Genomic DNA, 22515 nt, shown 5'->3' with positions numbered 1-22515 from the left:
ATTTAATTATTTTTTATTTTTAATCACATTTTTTTTATTCTAAATCTAAATAGTAAATATAAATTCAAATTTGCATTTTCTTGTGTGTGTGTGTGTATAAACACACACATATAAATAAACATTACTTTGGTATTAAACAAAGATCTTAAAAAGAAAACATGAACCACAATCTTAATATCCATACTATTAGTACTAAACTTAATAATAATTATATAAATATTATTTCCCAAAACATTTTGCATTGCCTTTTTATCAAATAATTGTCAGTTTACAACACTGTGAGGTAAGTAACCTAGTTTTGTTACATAGACTGACTTTTTCCACAGATTTTTCCAAATAATCATTCTCTATAAATGCTGTCTTATATCATTATATGTATATATTTGCTAAAATACATAAATATTAGATAGATAGATAGATAGATAGATAGATAGATAGATAAAATAGATAGAGAGAAAAACACATTATGTTCCATTCACCTCTGTGTAGGAAGTTACCACTGTGTAAAATTAATTAGAAGAGCGCAAACACTCCCCTGTCATCATATGAACCTGCACAGGCCAACAGAAATACTCCCTTTTCAGAACCACAGAAGTCCACGGGAGCAGACCAGACACCAGATGAACCATCACAACAGATGCTCCTCTCACTGATCTCTGGATGCTTCTCATGAGAGAGGCCAATAATGGAGAAAAGAGCAGAAACATCTCAGCATTCTTCCAGATCTGGACGGGTTAAGAGAGAGCCATCACCTTCTGCTAAAGAGAGGAAAACCAGAGCACCCAAATCCGTGAAGCTCCAAGAGCCCCACAAAAGAAAAGAAAAACCAGATGTGACATTAGAAGAAGAAAGAGGTGAAGCTAAAGAGGCTCAAATCATCTCTAGCAGCACTGTTGTAAATGTAGACAGTGTGAGGGAACAAATAAAAGAAGATCGAGAGGAGTTGCTGGGATTACTGGAGACCGAAGGACCTGGAGAAGGTAAGTGTGGAGAAGAAAACATCTCAGAACAGATGGAAACGATCTATAATATGTTCTTTGGTCTTTAATATTTCACTAAAGCCTTGAAGAAGAGATACCTTGGAGTTTGTGAGCTACTTCTGATCATCTTGGTCCTGTCTGTGGTGATCTTCTTCTTGCCTTTTTCCATATGGTTCTGTGTGAAGGTATGCTTTTAACCAGTCGGATTTAATAATAATAATAATAAAATATTATAATGTATTTGGTACATTTACAACTTTCATTTATAAATGTTGTTATGTATAAAACTGTTTATTTGTAGATTGTGAGAGAACATGAGAGAGCCGTTATATTTCGGTTGGGGCATTTATTGCAGAAGAGACCAAGGGGCCCTGGTACATTTTAATTTACATATTAACACTTTTATAGTTTATAGCCATATTCTAGTTATTATGAAAATACATTTTATTTTAAAAATATTTGTATAAAATTTTTGTTTATATTTATTTTATATTTTAATATTATTAATGTATAATTGTTAATGTTACAGATTTTTAATATAATTTAGTTTATATAATTTTTAATTAATATAGTACTGATTTTAATGTTCTTTTAGTATGTGACTATTAAAAAGAAATCATTTTTATATTTTAATAATTTATGTTTGTGGACTTACATACATACATGTTTAATTTTGTTGCAGGACTGATGTTTTATTTCCCATTTTTGGATGTATGCCATATCGTGGACATTCGTCTGAACATACTGAAGATCCCTCCTCACACGGTAATTTCTTTGCCTTGATAGTAAAGTCTCAGTTTTTTTTCCGCTCATAGACCTTTAATCAGGTTAGACACCATATTGAATTTAACATGGATGAAAACGAGTATGTAAGGGACGAATGTATAAAAGCTTTACTGAGTTTTTGTCTACTGAAAGTTTTTTCGAAAACAGCCGAACAGTCGACATGCAGTCAATTTTTTTTTTACGGACTGTATTTCTATACCTCACAGCCTGGCTTTCATTCCTGTCAAAAATGAAACATTGTGCTACCCCCCGACTAAGGTCTATGTATGCAGCATTGTATTTTTCTGAGATGACCTCGGAGTCATTTAATGAAGTGCACTCTAAAAAGCTGACTGTGTCAAATCCCATCCCACTTACACACGTATGTAAACATGAGGGTGCATCTTTCAAAGCAAGTCAAGAGTATTTTAATGGCCCATTTGATCGACTGCTAAGAAAAGTGCAAGTCTAAAAAATGATAAAACACGTCTCCAACAAGCCATATAATTTCATTTCATTATATCATCAGGTGGTGACCAAAGATCTGGTGTGCACTGAAGTGAGCGCGGTGTGTTACTATCGTATCGAGAACATCTCTGTGTGTTACTCCTCCCTTGCCAGTGTCCCAGATGTGCTGCAGTCTCTGACCCAGGTGTCTGTTAAAGAGATACTAGCCCACCATACCTTCACTGACATTTTGCTGAACCGGAAACGAATGGCCCGGGAGGTTCAGGTAAAAGTCAACAGATATGAACACCTCACAAGGACTTGAAGCAATACGTTTTTACTAAGATTTAATTCGTCGGACAGGTCAGTTTAGATTCGGTAACTTGGAGGTGGGGAATCAAGGTGGAAAGAGCAGAGATGTAAGTACATAGAACAGATCTTCAAAGGTTTTCCCATCAAGGCACTCATAACATATCTCCACTGTTGCAGAGAAGAAATCAGTCTTCCACCTGAGCTGCAACGCAACTTTGCTGTGGAGGCCGAAGCGAGACGTCAGGCACAAGTCAAAGTAAGGCCATAAGTACGAAATGGGATTTGAACCCACAACGTTTTAGTTTACAACCCAGCTTTGCCTCACACAGGTGATCGCTGCAGAGGGAGAAAAGGCGGCTTGTGAGGCTTTGAAGGCCTCTGTAGAGTCTCTCTCTGGTTCTCCAATGGTTGTGCACCTCCGTCTCCTGCAGCTCCTCAACAATTTGCGCTCTGAGCAGCCTGCTGTGGTCCTCAACATACCTCCTGATGTCCTGACTCAACCCATCGACCTCAGCAGTTTGACCAGACCTGCCAATCAAAGCCTGACGACAGACGATGGCTCAGATGATGCTAACAAAGATTTGCCCGTGGTGTCAGTGTTCACTTAGGATGTTTTTACATAAACATGCACGATATATCAGTACTATATTGGTTATTGGATTATGGTATGGGTCAATATTTAATTGTGCCTGCTTATTTCCTCTATTTTTACATGTAGTTGCCTTTGCTCCATCTAACTCTTTAACTTAATCTTTAAAAACACTAATAATTTACACTATTAAATGTAATCTTTAGCAAATTTTATGATATGTGCAATTCAAGTACACTTCAAATAGAGATGTGTCTGTTGAATAGCGTGAGCTCCAGTATGGCGTTTATTCCCATTTAGCATTTCTTGGTGCCTCCGGTTACTGACTTCTTGTTTTAGCTTCAAAAGGGAATGCTGGGGGCCTTAAATGAGGGTGTTACATTCTTACTGCTCGCTGTAAAAAGGTTAAATATAGTCAGAGGTCAGAGAACAGGTCAGTTCATAACATATACTGTATTCAAGTCGATCAAGTCGAATTGACCAAACTGACCAACAGAAAGCTACTTGGTTTGAGACAGACTTGTATGAGTGGTGCTTCATAAATCACTGCATGTACACTTGGTCTCCACACTAGGTCGAGCCTGTAACTGCCTCTCCAGATCTTGTTTCTTGTTTCAAACTAGCTGTATGGCTAGCAAGCTAACAATGTGTTAGTTACATATTCATCAGAACTTTGGAAAAAATAAGGCCAAGTGGTGTCTTTCAAGGGTTCCTCTTCATCTTCTTTGTTAGGTTCCTCTGGTTGTTGCTCAAGCTAAGAAGAAATCCAATAAAGTTACTCACATTCTGTATTAGCATAACTGTATTCAACCAGAAGACCCATGCTAATGTCACTCACAGACTGTGGCAGTTTTTCCAGACAGCTGCAGCTCCACAGGGCATCCCTTCACACCCGACAGGCCTCCACCCACTCACCACACTCTTTCTGAATGAACACAAAGCAGAAGAATCCATGGCATTTCAGGCGAGAACTCGATCTGAATCATTACTCAAGGAAGAGAGCTTGGTTTAGTGGATTGTTAAGCCCTCTGAAATTTAGAAAGTTGGTAGAGCTCATTCTCTGTTTCGGTCTGAGTTGAGCCCTTCAGAATCGCCTCCTCCACAATAACCTGACAAGAGCTACGGGACAATTTAAATAATGAATTTATGCTTAACTATAAGGAGCTCCTCTTGATGCATTGAGTTTTATGAGATTACCTTGAGATGTACTTGGAAAAGTAGTCAAGTTTCCCAAAGAGGATCCTGGCATCCTCCTCCAGCTCCTCAACAGAATTCAGGCTTTGTTAGATTCGGTTCATGGACTGGGATAATCAATAGCAGAAGGTCCACCATCCAGCAAATCAACTTGGTGTGAAGAAACGTTACCTGATAACACGATTCGATCATCACTCATGGCCTGGGGCATGGGCATCCAGTCCTGCTCCAGGAAGTCCACCTTCCTGCAGACTTTAAGTTGAATCTTTGTTAAACACCCCGAACCAGGTAATCAAGGTCTTCAGGATTACTCGAAACATCCTGGGCTCCATTTCACAAAAGAATCATAAGATCATAGAGATCATTGTTACTAATGGTTTCTACAATCTACTTAAGCTTACAGTGCATTTGGTTAACGCAGCTGTTCTGCCCCAAAATTTGAGAGTTGATAATCTTGTCTTGTCTAGCCCAGGTCTGTTGGATCGAAATTCTGAAGGTAGGGAGGATCCAGGAACAGGAATGGACAACCCTAACCCCTGACTTACGGCATGCAACAAATGTTACACAGTGCTGGGGTGTAAAAGTTTTCTTGAGAGAACTGGAATTCCGTCATTGCTTGTAAGACATCATTCATTTCAATCCTGTCAAAGATGCAAACAGGGAATTTGGACATGGTTCAAATAAAAACATGAATCCGGTTATGTGTGTTTTGTGTCTTTTGTTGAAAGTATCTGCCCATGTTTCTGAGGGTCCATTGTAAGTTGGCAGTAGATGAGGTATCTCACTAAGTTTTGCAGGATAGTTATTATGTTTGATCCTTGCATCTCTCTTACTTGGTTTGGGGTTTCTTTTTAGCCCAGTCCTGTTCTGTTCTGATTGTGTGATTGTGTGCTGTCCACTAGCTGGAGATTCTGCTTGATTCACAAAGTTGCCAAGAGCTTCCTCAAACTTGAGCCAATCCCCTAAAGACTGCTCCTCTGGAAGTCCACTCAAGGACTTTAATCTTCTTGACCAGAACTCCATAGTTTCAATAAGCAACATTACAGATGCATGGATCCCTGCATAAACAACCAAGAGCAGATGTCAGTATCTACTGAAAAAAAGTAAATGTGAGGAACTAAAGATACTAAAAAAATGTTTGAGATGGTGGATTAAAAAAAATAAATAAATAATAATATATATATATATATATATATATATATATATATATATATATATATATATATATATATATATATATATATATATATATATATATTTATATATTTTTTTTTAATCCAAAAAAAAAAAATAAATAAATAAAAATAAAACCAGTCAGTTACAAGTGAATTCAGGAATCACACTATATTGTACAGTTCAAAAAAGTAAATACATTTAGAGATTTGCTAGATTACATTTAAAAGTCTTTTTTTTATTATTATATTTTTATTTAGAACCACAACATTACATACAATAAAGTATGGCATTGGGGTTTAGTCATGTTAGTTCAATATGTATTTTAGTCAAGTTAGTCCAATATGTTTACATATAAAAGTGTTTATAAATAAAAGTGTGAGTAAGAATAAAGAATAGGTATTATATGGACTGATTTCTCACTTCTTTATTGGGCCTGTCAAAGACAGTGCTGTGTGACCACTTCAGACCAGTTCCTGTCCACTTCTTCCCCGAGCTGCGTGTCTTCACACCCCTTCAGATTGATTAGGGCTGTCACTTTTGTTTAAAAAGCCTCCTCTGACAAGTTAACCATCTTCTCCCCAAAGTTGACTAGAAAAGCTTAAATTTTCTTTCCACAAAGTCAGAGCTACGAGAATACAAGACAAAATGAAAACGTTAATATTCACAAAGAAAACGGACTAGATAAACGTCTAGTTTTCCACATAAATCTTGCCTGAACTTGGTTGCCTGAGTCTCAAAGGTAACTGAGAAGCCATGGACACAGGATGTGTTTCTGCAGGATGGGTAAACCTGATACCTGATGGAAGAGTCAAACAAGATCAGTGTTGTAGCAGAAATATTTAGACATGGAGAGACAGTCTGAAGGACGATGCTTTATAACTGACCATAAAGTTGCCTTTGTCCTCAGGAAATCAAAGCAGGGTTCTTCCATGTGCATCTGATGAATGCAAAAGTACAAGATTTTAAAAAAGAAGGACAATATTTTAATTTTGAGCAACAATAAAACTACAGCATAAGGTCGTAGGTGTCTAATGTTTAAAAAAAGGAAGGTTTCAATGTTCTGGTTCATACCTCTGCTGAGGACCAACAGACTGAAGCATCTTCAGATACTGGAAGACTATACGAATGACCTACAGCAACAAAAAACAACAACAACAAAAAATCCATTAACTCCTTCATGACCAATCAGCCAGGAAATGTTATGAAGGGGTTTCACTCTACATCCCACCATTCAAACAAGCATTGTTTGAATTTTAACGCCATTAGCACAATGCAAACTTGTACTGTTACAGTGTGTTGTCCTGGTTTAGAAGCCTAGTGGACACCAGCATCTTCATCCTCAGCAGGGTAAGACACTTTCTAACGGTGGATAGATTTTGACAGCTGTCAGGATGTGTTTCTGACATGTAATGTTTGCTGTTTGCCTCTGAGGTGGTAGACCCCAGCTGCTGGTCAGTACATGAATCTTTCTCACAGGCACCACTGTAAAAGCCACATTAGTGCTTATCAAAGCTTCCAAATACCCATTTAAATTCATGAAACACATGAGTAGACTTAAAGTAGAGAGGCACTGAATCATATAAATAAATGTTATGTAATGTAATACATTCAATTCATTTAAAATTAGGTTTTATTTTTAACTTTTTAACTGTATTACATTTGATAATAAAATTAAATATACAAGATAAAAACTAATCACAAAACATAAATTACTTCACAAAATATGATTTTAATGTTTAATACTTACATGTTTAGTGATATCAATAATAATAATAACATGTTAACAATATATTTCATATTCTCAGTTAATATAGTAATACATAGAAATAATATGATAGCCGTTATAATTAATTCATATTATATTATTATTAAATCCATTCACCAAAAATATATTATAAAATGTATACCTTATAATTATTGTGACATTTATTTAATTATTTATTTGTTTCTTATTTTATCAACAGTAATTAGTTTGCTCTTATGTATTGTTCATAATACTCCGTACAGCACTTTGGTCAACATGGGTTGTTTTTAAATGTGCCTTATAAACAATGAATGAGTGAATATTATAATGAATAAACTGTATTTACCTGTATTTTTGGGGGTCGCTCGGTGATTTGGTTATCATCGGATCGCTTCGCTCAGATTCTCTGTTTGCGTCAAGTCTGACAAACCTGTCAGACTGCATCCAAACCGTATAGATTTAACAAGACTGCCACCTGGCACTAATATATTTACGTCCTCTGCTGTATTAAATATTAAGTTTCCAACAGCTACTAATCTCTTTTAGTAAAAAGCGTTCTGAAAATCAAACTTGTGCAACTTCATCTTCGAGATGGTCTGTCATCTTCTCTGTGAGGATTGGATTACAGATGTTAAACGGATGTTAATGCTCTTGATGAGCACACCTTATACACTGAAATTTGATTGGATGTTATACCTTGGCATGAAAAACAATAACCAATCTGATTGGCCGAGCGTTGCCACAAATGCATAATAAGCTTTGAATTTTGATCTGGTTCTCTTATACAGCTAAAGTTTTGTTGTTTAACTAAAACGAAACCTACTAGAAATTATTTTCGGCTACTGAAATAAAGCTGAAAACGAATAAATATATATATATATTTATTAGCTTATTACCCTAGGGTATACTTATAACCTTAAGTCGGGGTAGAAAAAATTACAAAGCTAAATAACAATAAAGCTATAAATGAATACATTTTAAAAGCTAATACAAATGAAGAAAAACATAAAATTGTTTTAACTTAAAAATAACATGTAATTCAAAATATTAATATACAAATAATAAAATAACACTGCTAAAGACAGTTTAATCCAATACCATGAATTAATATTCAAATTATTTAAATGAAGAATTAGGATACTGTATAAGCTCTTTATATTGATGAATTTTGAGTTTTAATTTCATAGTATATATAGTATATATAGTATATATTTTTATTATTGGCCATCAGCATAACATACATACAATGACAAACGTGGCACGTAAATATTTGCATTATTATATGTGATTTGTGCTTTTATTGTTACAAATTGCATCTAAAAGTAACATTCACAACTGTACAATCACTGTACGCCCCAGTGCAAATTGTCTACAAATCAAAATACACTGACAGCAAAGGTACAACTATATATTCCAGCAGCATAAAAATAAATATCTACTCAGAAAAACAAAAAGTAGCCTATAACATCTGAATTAAAAATATCTCAATTGGAATATTTTTGACTATAGTTACAGAAAACACTCATACGTCACTTGATAAAAATCCAAAGTAGATTATACACACACGAACCCACAAGGATTTGCTACAAGTTTTGAAATATAAAGACATCCTGGCATGAGTTCACAATATCTTGCTGTTCTACTCGAGGACTTAAGCAAAGAATAATTTCTTTTGAACGTCACCTGACTATGAAATGTGCTGATTGTGTTCAGTCTATTATTACTCACAACTGTTACATGTGGTTTCTGACAATACTTAGTTTAACATGAATTTAATATCATATTTTTTTGTGTAAGACATGAATATTGTTTACCGTACCTAATCATGAATTCACTAAACATCACATTTTTTTCTCTCTTAACATAAAGAAAGCTTAAGCAAGTGCTCATTTTCTCAAAACACATACTGTGCCAGCTGATAATAGATGGAGTCCAACATACAATGTGCATCTGCTTCTGATCCAAATAAATCAGAGCATTGAAACCACCCTGAAAACTGCATAATGGCCATTTTGCAAAAGTCTTTTTTGCACAAGAGTTTATTCTTGTGCCTTTTAACATAATATCCACCATTTTACCTTGACTAATGGGATAGTTCACCCATTTTGTCAACGTTTACTCATTCACGTGTTCTGTATGTTCAAAACAACTGCCGGTAGCCATCCACTTCTAGTATTTTTCTCCATTGTATAGAAGACAATGGCTACCGACAACTGTTTGGTTAACAGCATCCTTCAAAATACTAGAAATTTTTAAATTTTTGAGTGAATCATCCCTTAAAAGTACTCATATACTACATTACACTTAATATATAATTCATAAGATTAGTAAGATTGTGCCACAACAGATTGTATTTTAAACCTAGTTTTAACAGTGAACATTTAAGTTCTGAGAGCCAAGGAATAGTTTTTGTGCTTTGCTCTAGTCCCTGCTTTGAGTATCCTATGGACCGATTAAGTTAGAAGTGTACTATTATTACTGAACTACTATGTGTGTTTGACAGCTACAAACAAACAAGGGTGCGTTTCCCGCATCGTTAGCCAACTATGGTCACAAGTTCAGTTGCCATCAACAAAGTTCAATGATTCAAATTTTCCTCGAAACCATAGTTCCAAGGAACATTCGCTAAATTGTTTGGTTTGCACTACAGCTTTTGACATGTGGTTAGGAGCTTAGTTTCTTGTTAGCATGATATCTAAATGTATATAAATCGTTTTATATGTATTTTAGCGTGTCTACAATAAGCAGTGTTTTTGAAGACTACGCTTGAGTATAAATGCGTACGGAACCCTGGAGTATGACGGAAAAGGGAACATGTGACGAATCGTACAGTACATCAAATAAAAGAAAAACAAGGCAAACGAAATAGTTAAGCAATCCTTAGATGCTACGTTCGTAGAATCTCAGAGAAAATTTTGTTGTGGAGAAGATGAGAGCTGAAACAACAAAATGTATGGGGAAGTAAAGTGTACGCCAGTTACACACTACGTTAACGCTGTTGTTTGAGTAAATGAACTATAAGCTATCGAATCGATTATTTATCAGATGTATTTACTCACAATTTTATATTGTTGTACCAACATGTTTAAATGTAGAAGCTGCGACCATGTTACTACGATTTTCAGAAACAGTCGTCACTAGCTAGTTAATTTTTCTAACGAAGCATCATAATACGAAACGCACCCCAGATTGGTTCCAATCGCCATATAACATAACATCAAACCAAACAACATCGGATCCGCTGCTGCTAAGTTGGCATATGAGTTGAGATGTAAATCAGCAACAATTTTGAGGTAGCTGGGGCGGCTTATCGGTTAGCCGGGTGGTTTTGGCACCGGTGACCATGGATGGCTCCGTATCGACTCTTTCAGACATCTTCACGCAGATAATGTCAACTAAGCGCTCGAATACTTGTCTGACGTTGATGTTCTCCTTGGCGCTGGCTTCATAGTACTCAAACCCTGTTAGAAAGTATCAAAAAAAGAAATCAGATCAAATCCAATAAATCGGATGAAAGACTGGACACATAACTTACCTAACTGGTCGGCCAAGTGTTTCCCCTTCTCAAAAGGCACCACTCTTTCCTCATCCATGTCACATTTATTCCCCACTAATATCACCTGAGCATTATCCCATGAATAGGTCTTAATCTGTGTTGCCCTAAAAGGAAAAGTGCATTTATATACATATAACTTCAATGGATAAAACTCTATGGATTCTGGATTAAAGCTCACCAGTCCTGAACTGCATTGAAGGACTCTTCATTTGTGATGTCGTACATGAGGATGAAGCCCATGGCTCCTCTATAGTAAGCTGTTGTAATAGTTCTATACCGCTCCTGTCCCGCTGTGTCCTATAGGCAACAGAAAATTGTGAAATTTTTTATACATTTATGCAAAAAATAGTAGTTGTCCGAGGCCTGGCATATTGTTTAGCAAACAAAATACACGAGATAGACGTGTGTGTGTAGAACTAAATTAGTGCTGTCAAATTTATTAATCACATCCAAAATGAATGTTTGTGTTTGCATAATATATGTGGTCGTACTATATATATATATATATGATTTATACTTTACATAAATACAAATATGCATTGCATATGTTTGTTAAACACACACATACATACTAAATGAATAATTGTATTAATTGTAATTAAACAATAAAAAATACTTATACTAAACTGTGCACTGTATACACTTTTTATAAGTTATTATTATTTTACAAAGTTTAGAAAAGTACAAAATAACTAATATATAATTATCACAGATAAAGTCATCTAAAGTTATTTTTTTATTAAATTATGCATTTTATTTATTTGAATCTCACGACTTTTCCATTTCTGGAAAGTCAAAGATGCAATACAAGCTTTGGTGGCATTGTTATTTATTAACAGACCTTTCAATGCTCCATGAATGCAATGGATACCAGACATGAGGAGGACAAACTAAATGAATGGTTTAGTGAAACGCCGTAATTTCTCTATTTTAGGCCATCTTTATTTAAAGCCCGTTTTGTTTTGCTCCACTTGGCGCCAGTTTCCCTGCAGCTGTTTTGAATGAGAGACTATTTTTAACACCTCGCGATCAATACACCCAGATTATGAATTATCACAAATTGTGGTTGTGTGTTGTCACCCAGCTCTCTCGTGTGCTTTCGAACTCTCTTCCCACCCCTTCTTACCCTCAGGAGCTGCTTTAATTGGCTATGAGGATCTCTTTCTGCCAGGGAGCAGTATGGAGTGCTGCTTCCATGACAACGAGCATCGATGATGCATGTGGGGGGGCGGGGGATAAAGGAAGGCGCTTGCTTTCTTTTCCTTCAGAAAAAGATGGCTCTCATTCACAGCCTGGTAGAAGGTGATTGTGGAAGGTAGAGGATGCGCACATCACATAATACAGCCGGATGCACTTCAAGTTTAATGATGCCAGCCAATCACATTCAAACAACAAACAATGTGTGGCTAAAAATAACCTAATTTTCATGCACATATTTCAACACCAGGCATTCAGTTACACCAATAAGCCTGCTCCAGCACTCACCCATATTTGGAGCTTCACTCTTTTGTCGTTCCTGTAAACGGTCTTCACCTTAAAGTCGATGCCGACTGTGCTGACGAAAGAGTTGCTAAAGGAGTCGTCTGCGTATCTGAATAAAAAGCTGGTCTTCCCTACACTACTGTTGCCAATGATCAGGAGTTTGAACATGTAGTCAAAGTTCTGATCAGATCCATCTCTCTGCCCGAAGCGTTGGTCTGCTTTAGCCATCTGTGAATGAGGAGGAGAGAATAAATGCAGGAGACTGGTATCAACCCTGTTCAGCAGTATTCAGGTTTGGTATTCAGCAGGAGGTTGTATTTAAAAAATAAAAAAATCCACCTTATTTTTTCTGTAAGAGCGGGTGCAGCTATTTGTTCATTGTATGGGTCTGGCTTCTGGTCTCTTCCAAGTCCAGCTATTTTTAGCTGTACAAAACGCACATTTTGCTGCTTGATATTGCAAATTGGCGTGTTTTACCCATAGACTGTATGGTTTTACCATATTATTTTAATGTATTATGTTAAATATAAACACACTGGTTTTGTAGTGCAAACAGTTTTACAGTTTAATGTACATTTTTATTCTTCTCGTTATTTCCCTACAAAAGCTAATGAACCGGGAGTCTCACCCTTACTTTCACACTGAAGAATAAGGTGGAAATATCCTTCAATAAGATAAAAATTTTAATTTATCTATCTATCTATCTATCTATCTATCTATCTATCTATCTATCTATCTATCTATCTATCTATCGATTTGGTATGGATGTGTGTCCCCTAGTTGACTAGTGTCAGCCCTGTTACTATTGAGCAGTAGCTTTTTATTGAAAACGCATACATAACGCATATATAGTTTTATATATAGTACATAGATAGATGTTCTTACAATATATATATACAGTGGAGATCAGAAGAAATATGAACCATTTGGTCTATACAGTATACACACACACACAGACATATATACATACATATATACAGACACACACACACACACACACACACATATATATATATATATATATATATATATATATATATATATATACACACACACACACACACACACACACACACACACATATATATATATATATATATATATATATATATATATATATATATATATATATATATATATAATACAATATGTTAAATATTAACACTACACATACAATACAGTAAATACTGGTGTCCACCCTGTTACTGAATTATAAAAATGAATTATAACATTACAATTATTATAAAATTCAATAAAAAAATAATAATAAAAAATAATAAAACAATAAACTATAAATTACAAGAAAAAATATATAATTAAAAAAAAGGACCACCAGCTGTGGTCTATGTAGCCTTTCATCAAAACAAGTCTCGAATGATGCATATGCCAATGCATAATTTCATGCCTTCATTTCTTATTAGCCTACTGTGTTTTTTTGGGGGGGCAAAACCACCGTTAAATCAACGTAACAGGTTCGGCTACACGAGACATTTGACATCTACATCCATTCACAAGGATGAATATCATTGCATAATCAGAAGATGTTATTTGGACCATGTAAACACACGAGCTCGTTCATAACCATCAATGAGATATTAACGACATTCTGACGGATGACATTCACCGACAAACATCCATAATCGACAAGCAGCAGTCATTTAATGGCATATGATGGAGAAGCTCACCTCGGATGTAAGCGCAGCTCTCGTCTGGTGCTCTTGTAGGTGGGGGTTTATGGACGCTGCAGCTCCTGACGACGCGTGTTCACCGACCCGACTGTGAACGCGTCCAAAACGCCCGCTTTCCGTGCGTATTATCGCGTATAATAGTGAATGATAGTGGTTTTATGGAGCTTTATTGTCGGGTTTATTTGAAAGCGCGCTGTGTACAGTTGGGTGGGGCAACGGCGACAATTAACCGACGATTAACTGTGTCGCTCAAATTCACCGCTAAATGTAAACGCTTATAATCAGATTAGGAACATACTGCGACTCAAAAAAGTATTTAAACACATATTGCATACTGAGACGAAATGTCATCGTATTAGAGATTATATAAAATAAAATAGCCTACCTGGCTTAGAGATAGATAGATAGATAGATGTATATTCATTCATTGCACACAGACTGATATATTTCAAATGTTTATTTCTTTTAATTTTAATTCAGTATCTCAGAAAATTATAATATTGTGAAAAGGTTCAATATCGAAGACACCTGTGCCACACTCTAATCAGCTAATTAGCTCAAAACCCCTGCAAAGGCCTTTAAATGGTCTCTCAGTCTAGTTCTGTAGGATAGACAATCATAGGATTGACTGCTGACTTGACAGTTGTCCAAAAGACGACCATTGACACCTTGCACAAGGAGGGCAAGACACAAAAGGTCTTTGCAAAAGAGGCTGACTGTTCACAGAGCTCTGGGTCCAAGCACATTGATAGAGAGGCGAAGGTTAAAGTTTTCACAGTCAGTGATGGTTTGGGATGCCATGTCATCTGCTGGTGTTGGTCCACTGTGTTTTCTGAGGTCCAAGGCCAACGCAGCCGTATACCAGGAAGTTTTAGAGCACTTCATGCTTCCTGCTAATGAACAACTTTGTAGAGAAGCAGATTTCATTTTCCAACAGGACTTGACCCCAGCACACAGTGCCAAAGCTTCCAGTACCTGGTTTAAGGACCATGGTATCCCTGTTCTTAATTGGCCAGCAAACTCGCCTGACCTTAACCCCATAGAAAATCTATGGGGTATTGTGAAGAGGAAGATGCAATAAGCCAGACCCAACAATGCAGAAGAGCTGAAGGCCACTATCAGAGCAACCTGTGCTCTCATAACACCCGAGCAGTGCCACAGAATGATCGACTCTATGCCACGCCGCAATGCTGCAGTAATTCAGACAAAAGGAGCCCCAACTAAGTATTGAGTGATGAACATGCTCATACTTTTTGAGTTGGACAAGATTTCTAAAAATCCTTTCTTTGTTTTAATCTTAAGTAATATTCAAATTTTCTGAGATACTGAATTTGGGATTTTCCTTAGTTGTCAGTTATAATCATCATAATCATCAAAATTAAAGGAAATAAACATTTGAAATATATTAGTCTGCGCATAATAATGAATATAATATACAAGTTTCACTCTATGAATGGAATTAGTGAAATAAACTTTTTGCAAAATGTTTTAAATTAGATTTACACAACAACAGCATTCTGGATGTCTGAAGATGCAACTTTTGAAACCTCATTTCAAAAATCACGTTTATTTTTTATTTTTTATATTGTCATCTTCGTGTATGCCTAAACTACAGAAACTCAACGGTGATGTTGTGCACATGCGTATTGCACGTTAATGCTTATTTACAAAGTGACATCGTCAAGTCAAGATGTTTTTGAAATATTCTGGCGAGCTTTACAAATGCACTAAATACGAGGTCATGTTGGTTAAAGGTCATCAGCAAAATGACTCCAAAAAGTGAAGTTGGTTTTAAGAAATTCTTAAGCATCATTTCCATGTCACTTTTCTATTATGTACAAAATACAGAACCAGATACATAAATACGGCCAAAAATGCAAGGGTTTATTATGAATAGCATCCCAAAACATTATGCTACTTGGGTCCTCAGGGCATTACAGATGGTCTATTTATAAATCTCATTTACCAGGCTACAGGTGTGCATATCTGTATTTTCTGGTAAACAGGCTTGAACAACTTAATTGTAATTTAAGTTTGATAATTTGAAGTAATACTATACATAAAAAAGAATTAAGTGCACCATTTATGCATTAAGTGGATGACTTATTTTTGTGGGAAACATGTCATTTTTATCCTGATAAAAATCTTTCTTTTTGCATTTTAAAGCAAATAATTATCATCACACTAGTACAGTATTTCATGCCAAATGCTAATGAGGACATTTCCTGGGAGTCAAATGAGAACTGAATCTGCATACATGGTAGCAGATAGTCACTTATAGACGTATGCATTTTTTTTTCATATGTAATATCTACTGTGAGATTATTTAACACATATCTATTGAAAGGTAACACAATATCTTCTCTTCTGGTGGCAGAGACTCTCACAGGCCTCCATACAAAGTTACAGAGCGCTGCTTTCTCAAGGCATCCGTCCACATCAAGCAACACCGTATTTATTGCCTTTGGATTATTTTGTAGTGACTGCTGGTCCGATATCACTTTGTTCGAGTTCTGCAATCACAGCCATGTGTTTAAACTCTGTCGGTTGGTGGTTGAAGGTCTCGACCAATCGGAAAGTTTCAAGCCGCTGAGATCCATAAAATAGCTGCACTTGATTGGCCAAGCACTGCGCCTGGTGGACAGTCTGAAAGAGGTTGAAAAAATGAATTAAAAACTGCACTGATTTTGGTTTTGGTTTTACCTAGTTCCTTCATTTCACTTACCACAAATTTGCTATCCATCTCAGCGGTCATCAGCACAATGCCTTTGTCCTTCTGCAGTTCTGTATAGTGGTATAAAATAAGCTGGCTGGGTGCATTTTCTCCCATTGTCTGAAATACAACTCAATTTCAGTAACTATGCCATCAGAAAGAGTGGAATTTATATTAAAAATATATATTAAAAAAATAATAATAATTATAATAATACCTGAACATTGATTAAAGATGTGAAGTGCAGTTCATGACCAGCCCACTGGCCGACAAAAAACTCATAGCCCTCCTTCTGAGGCAGAGCGTACAGAAACTGTGCAAAGATTACATTATCATAGATTATATTATATTGGACTACATTGGTTGTGATGGATTTTTTAAATCACTACACACACAAAAAAAATGATTTGTTCAGGAACCGAGCTACACTGGGTGCCCTATGCGTTCAATTCACAAAAAAAAAAAGAAAAAAAAAAAGGAAAAAAACCATTAACATGATTCATTATGGAATCAGACAATGCTGGTTGCACTACATATTTGATTCACTAAAAATAACTCACTCGTTACAGTGATTCATTCAGGAAATGGACTATGCTGGTTGTGCTGTATATTTGATTCATCATAGTGATTCATTTGGGAATCAGACCCTACTTACTGTATTCGAATCAAGCGTTTGATTCACTAAAAAGAATTGATGGGATCAAATGACACTTATTGTGCTTCAAGTTTTTTATTTCCCTAAAAAGAATGATACAAATTAAGCAATCAAAGGCTTTTAAAAGGCTTATAATAGTAATTTAGAAATTGAACTACCCTAGTTAAACTCTTTGATTCACTAAAAATTACTGACTAAACTGATTCATTTGGGAATCAAACCACAATCTGTTTCACTCTACATATTCATTATAAGTATTAATAAGCCACTAAATAATTACAGCATTAAATAATAAAAAAGAACAGCACTAATGTCACATTATTCAGTACTTTTCTTGGTTCCCAACCTTACTGTTAAGTTTTACAGAACATGACTATGCTCTTACACAGCCTATGAATAAGATATTCAAAAGACAAACTCCTCATCATCATGATTAGACTCATAACAGATGCTCTTGAAAGGATCTACTACCGCCAAGTGGACATTTAGCAGGGTTATTTGATGGCATGAAGCTTGAAAATACCCATACTTACCATCGGGCAAGATTTGGCACGGCCAAAAATAATGTCAAATGTTGAGCCCTATGACACGGAATTACAAGGTCAATTATCTCTGGTGAAACCATAGATCATTAAATAGAACTGCTTTGAAATAGAAAGCAGTTAATATTAAGGTTTTTTTTATCAGTAAATAGACTGATATATAAAACAGAACTCACTGGTATGATGGCACTGATCGTGTCTTTCTTTGAGAAGTACTGCATCCACAGCTGCACACAGAAAGGTAGGCATTTGGTTTGGTAGTCCATTTAATATTTTTACTCCTTTTTTTTGTACAGTCTATCTTCCTCTTACCTCTGCAATTTCAGATCCAGATTTCTCCTGAATCATATCAAGGTTGAGAATAGACCCTAATGACTATAAAATGAGAAGAAAATAAAAAAGTAAAAGATGCAAATGACAAACTATAAATCTCTAATTCACCATACTAATGAGGTAACTATAGTTTACCTTATCTTTGGTGAAGCCCCCAGCTCCTGCTTTACCACTTTTGTCCAGCTACAAATAAGCAAATAAATCAGCAAATTACGTGTTCGTACAAAATATTATAATACACGTTTCACTTATATTTTATATTATTTTTTGTATTACATGATCATTTATTAAACAATACTGTATGGGTTATAATGTTACATTATGTATTACATTAATAACAATTAAAATGTAATACATAATACAATAAGTTAAGTATCATTTAAATAAAACACATAAAATATAAAAATGGAACACGTTAAATGTATAAGTCATTTACAAGGTACATTTAGAAATGAAAACTGAAAATCAAATGTAAGATGTGCTCTTCACCTCTTTCTCCATGTACTTGACGAATTCTGCTTGTCTTGACTGTCCTAGAGGCTCGGTCTTCACCTCCCCGCGCTTCTCCACTCGGGCTTTATATTCTTGAGGTTTTGTACTGATGTTACAGTATTACACATGAGATTAATATCAATATACAGCAACGACATGTAAGTATTTGATAGCTGCCCACCTCCGCAGTTTCCTGATCTTCTCTTCATATTTACTATAATACGGATTTTCCTCCAGCTCCGGTTCTTTCTTCATCGAAAACGCCCTGAACTGAGATGGCACGAGTCCTGGAATCAGCGGCCGGATGCCTGTGGCCCTGACCGCCAACATCCCACGATACAAACATGACATTTGTACCAAGGCCGCCGCCATCTTTTCCCCGTCCCACATCTATGAGTGTCCGGGCGGAACCAAGTTTAATATAGGCACAACATATATTGGTTCCTACACTAAAGATGTAGGCAATGAATAGAACGAATTATTTTATGATGTCATTGCGTTAGAGCTTATATAGAACATATAAAACCTGGCATGAATAATTACATTTACATTTATTCATTTATTCATTTAGCGGACGCTTTTATCCAAAGCGACTTACAAATGAGGACAGTGGAAGCAATCAAAAACAACAAAAAGAGCAATGATATATAAGTGCTGTAACAAATCTCAGTTATCTTAACACAGTACACGTAACAAGGGCGTTTAAATAATATAATAAATAAAAAGAAAACAGAATAGAAAAAGAATAGAGCAAGCTAGTGTTACAGGTCTTATATATATGCACAGTTTCGTTTAAGTATTTTTATTGTTTAATCGATTACAATTAATTAAATTAATAATTTAATATATATATGTGTGTATTTAACAAATATATGTAATGCATATTTGTATTTATGTAAAGTATAAATCATATATGAATACACACACACAAACACACAATTGAATTATAAATGAAAAGAAAATAGAATACAAAAAGATAAGAAAGGTAGGATTTTTTTTTAAGAATAGAATTAGAATGGTGAGTGCTAAAGTTAGAGAGTCAAATAAAGATGGAAGAGATGTGTTTTAGGCCGATTCTTGAAGATGGCTAAGAACTCAGCTGTTGTGGATGTATAAACCAAAAAGAGAACATCTTTTTTAATTAAGAGAATAATTAGAACTCTCTCTCTCTCTCTCTATATATATATATATATAGAGAGAGAGAGAGAGAGAGAGAGAGAGAGAGAGAGTATTTAAACAAAATATACATAAAAAAACAACAAAACAGGTTTATTCAAGATTCAAGATTTTTATTGGTCATATACACAATTATATAGAGCATATATAACCAGCAGTGAAATGTGGGTGTAGTCCACTGATCTATAATATATATATATTATTATATATATATATTATATACACAATTATATAGAGCATATATAACCAGCAGTGAAATGTGGGTGTAGTCCACTGATCTACAATATATATATATTATTATATATATATATTATATACACAATTATATAGAGCATATATAACCAGGAGTGAAATCAGTGGTGTAGTCTCTATTGTAGTCTCTAAGGTAAAACAAATGACTACTTCATTATAGTTTTAAAATCATGCATACAGTGCACAAAGCTAGCACTACCAGCTAGCACTACCAGGCCCCAAAATATAGCAGTTCCTCCGGTAGTGAGTCCAGCCATTAGGACAACAGACTTACAAATGAAAGCTCATTACATTATAAACACACCTTTGAGGAAGTATAAAGGAAGCTTAGATGTTCTCCTTTTGGTTTCTACATACACAACAGCTATTCACAGTGTGGGGTTAAGAAATACTACCTTGTGTTGTTCCACTCCTGAATCAATTAGAAAAGAGGCTGAGTCATGCTGGGGAGTTTCTACTGATTCAGCAGAATATCCAGGCCAGGTCCAGATGGGAGTGATCTCAGTTCACGAGGTGCTGGTGCCTTCTCCTCCACTCTCACTGGGATCAGTCCATGACACTAATGGGCAACACACACAGCAAATGTAGAATAATGGAACAATAACTAACCAAATAAGTGAATAAATAAACTAATTATTTTAGAACTTATATTAATAAACAAATACTAAATAAATACTAACTATAAATAAGAAACATGAAAGTAATCAAACTTAATAAATAACACTAATATATAAATAAAATAATTAATTAATAGTAGTAAAAATAATACAACTAAAAGAGATAATACCAATAAATAAGAAAATGATAATACAACCAATAAAAAAAGAAACAAAATTAATAATAAATAAAAAACACTACTAAATAAATATTTCTAATACTAATGTTTATCATTTACTAATAAACAAATAATACGACTAAATAAATACATATAGTACCACTACTATTAAAGAAACAGTACTACAATCAACCGACAAACAAATGCTACTAAATAAATATTACTGATAAATTAATAAATATAGCAATCAATAAATACTAAGGAACAAACAAACAAAAAACAAATCAATAAATACAAAAACATATTACCAATAAACTAAATACTACAAGAAACAAATACTAATAAATAAAAATAAATACATATGAAAAATATTGCTAATAAACAAAATACTACAACAAATACCAATTAATAAAAATAAATAAATAAATATGAAAAATATGTCTAATAAACTAAATACTACAACAAAAAATACTAATATATTAAAATGAATATGAAAAATATGTCTAATAAACTAAATACTACAACAAACAAATACTAATAAATTAAAATAAATATGAAAATTATTACTAATAAACTAAATTCTACAACAAACCAATTAATAGTAATAAAATAAAAAAATAAAAAAATATTACTAATAAACTAAATACTACAACAAACAAATTAATGCTAATCAAGAAATAACACTAATACTAAATAAATAACACTAACAAATAAAAAAATACCATTTGGCAACCAACCAAACAAGTAAAAGCAACCCCCCCCCCCCCCAAAAAAAATAAATAAATAACCAACTGACTAAATAACACTAATAAATGAATGAATGAATAAAGTACTAGTACTACTATTAAATAAATAAATAAACTTTACTGAACACTCCGAAGTTAAGTAAAAGACATAAAAAGTTAGCAGAACAAAATATAAAACATACTCTCCAAACTCTCTTAAGTGATAAGCACCTGGATCAAACTGTATAAGTTTGGCAGAACTGTGATTGAAATCTTTCCCCACTTTGGCTGTTCCTTCTTCCACCTGTAAGATACAATCATTCAATCATCTAAAACTTAATCTATGCATGATAGTAAAATTAGCCAAGACAGTTAAGTGCACCTGTATGCCAATGTTCGCCGGATCTTTGCTGTTCCCACTGAGCACCACCTGCGCAGCTAGAGTTCCTGCGTTCGCACAAACACGATAACAGGAAGCAGACAGCTCCACACGAGACCACCTGAACTCCATCCTGTGTTGGCAGTCAAAGAAGCCAGGAATCACATTGGGTCTGAAATTATATCATCTAGAATTGCGATAGAATCCAGATCATATTTGGAAAGGTGGAATACAAGCTGTCAACTGTCCTACTTATTCCATTATTCTTTTATTATTATTTTCTCTGGTATTTCTCTGTATTTCTAATTTTTTATTTTAAGATATATAGTTTATTACTATAGTTATATTGTTTTTATTATTACATTACTGTATATTGTTGAATATATTTATGATTTATATTTTATAAAAATGCAGATACATTTGATTAAATGACTCACTGAATTCTTAAAATGATAGAAAGATTTATCAAAGGTGACATAAGAAGAAAGAAATACTGAATAATCTCTAGGCCTTTATGTGTGTGTGTGTGTCTGTGTGGAT

At 34.6% G+C, this 22515-nt stretch overlaps 3 protein-coding genes across 3 annotated transcripts; 1 reads left to right on the top strand and 2 right to left on the bottom strand.

Moving 5' to 3' along the window:
* The first annotated feature begins 565 nt into the window (after window positions 1–565).
* nphs2 (NPHS2 stomatin family member, podocin) lies at window positions 566–4986 on the top strand. The gene is made up of 8 exons (XM_026235847.1): window positions 566–980; window positions 1062–1165; window positions 1282–1354; window positions 1663–1745; window positions 2275–2478; window positions 2556–2611; window positions 2682–2760; window positions 2834–4986. Exons 1-8 carry the CDS (start codon window positions 686–688, stop codon window positions 3110–3112), a joined length of 1173 nt encoding a protein of 390 aa, XP_026091632.1. The 5' UTR covers window positions 566–685; the 3' UTR covers window positions 3113–4986.
* A 3494-nt stretch (window positions 4987–8480) lies between these two features.
* rab3b (RAB3B, member RAS oncogene family) lies at window positions 8481–14236 on the bottom strand. Its single transcript, XM_026235845.1, has 5 exons — window positions 13931–14236; window positions 12249–12473; window positions 10942–11060; window positions 10743–10867; window positions 8481–10668 (listed from the first exon to the last, which is right to left on the bottom strand). Exons 2-5 carry the CDS (start codon window positions 12471–12473, stop codon window positions 10484–10486), a joined length of 654 nt encoding a protein of 217 aa, XP_026091630.1. The 5' UTR covers window positions 13931–14236; the 3' UTR covers window positions 8481–10483.
* A 1560-nt stretch (window positions 14237–15796) lies between these two features.
* atpaf1 (ATP synthase mitochondrial F1 complex assembly factor 1) lies at window positions 15797–19083 on the bottom strand. The gene is made up of 9 exons (XM_026235844.1): window positions 18850–19083; window positions 18666–18774; window positions 18312–18359; window positions 18156–18218; window positions 18020–18070; window positions 17835–17882; window positions 16864–16959; window positions 16659–16766; window positions 15797–16579 (listed from the first exon to the last, which is right to left on the bottom strand). Exons 1-9 carry the CDS (start codon window positions 19056–19058, stop codon window positions 16403–16405), a joined length of 909 nt encoding a protein of 302 aa, XP_026091629.1. The 5' UTR covers window positions 19059–19083; the 3' UTR covers window positions 15797–16402.
* Window positions 19084–22515: the final 3432 nt, after the last annotated feature.

The sequence above is a fragment of the Carassius auratus genome, chromosome 47, assembly GCF_003368295.1.
Source record: "Carassius auratus strain Wakin chromosome 47, ASM336829v1, whole genome shotgun sequence".
In the NCBI taxonomy this organism is placed as follows: Eukaryota; Metazoa; Chordata; class Actinopteri; order Cypriniformes; family Cyprinidae; genus Carassius; species Carassius auratus.
This window is presented reverse-complemented; position numbering and strand designations above follow the sequence as displayed.

Bases quoted from the DNA above. Each gene is read 5' to 3' on its own strand.
- nphs2 (XM_026235847.1), top strand. From the start codon at position 686: ATGGAGAAAAGAGCAGAAACATCTCAGCATTCTTCCAGATCTGGACGG. The intron at 1,166-1,281 runs GTATGCTTTTAA...GTTTATTTGTAG, and splicing joins CCATATGGTTCTGTGTGAAG to ATTGTGAGAGAACATGAGAG. The intron at 1,355-1,662 runs GTACATTTTAAT...ATTTTGTTGCAG, and splicing joins GAAGAGACCAAGGGGCCCTG to GACTGATGTTTTATTTCCCA.
- rab3b (XM_026235845.1), bottom strand. From the start codon at position 12,473: ATGGCTAAAGCAGACCAACGCTTCGGGCAGAGAGATGGATCTGATCAG. The intron at 10,868-10,941 runs GTGAGCTTTAAT...TTTTCCTTTTAG, and splicing joins TTCAATGCAGTTCAGGACTG to GGCAACACAGATTAAGACCT. The intron at 10,669-10,742 runs GTAAGTTATGTG...ACTTTCTAACAG, and splicing joins ACACTTGGCCGACCAGTTAG to GGTTTGAGTACTATGAAGCC.
- atpaf1 (XM_026235844.1), bottom strand. From the start codon at position 19,058: ATGTGGGACGGGGAAAAGATGGCGGCGGCCTTGGTACAAATGTCATGT. The intron at 18,071-18,155 runs GTAAGAGGAAGA...TTCTGTGTGCAG, and splicing joins CTGGATCTGAAATTGCAGAG to CTGTGGATGCAGTACTTCTC. The intron at 16,580-16,658 runs GTAAGTGAAATG...AACCTCTTTCAG, and splicing joins AGATGGATAGCAAATTTGTG to ACTGTCCACCAGGCGCAGTG.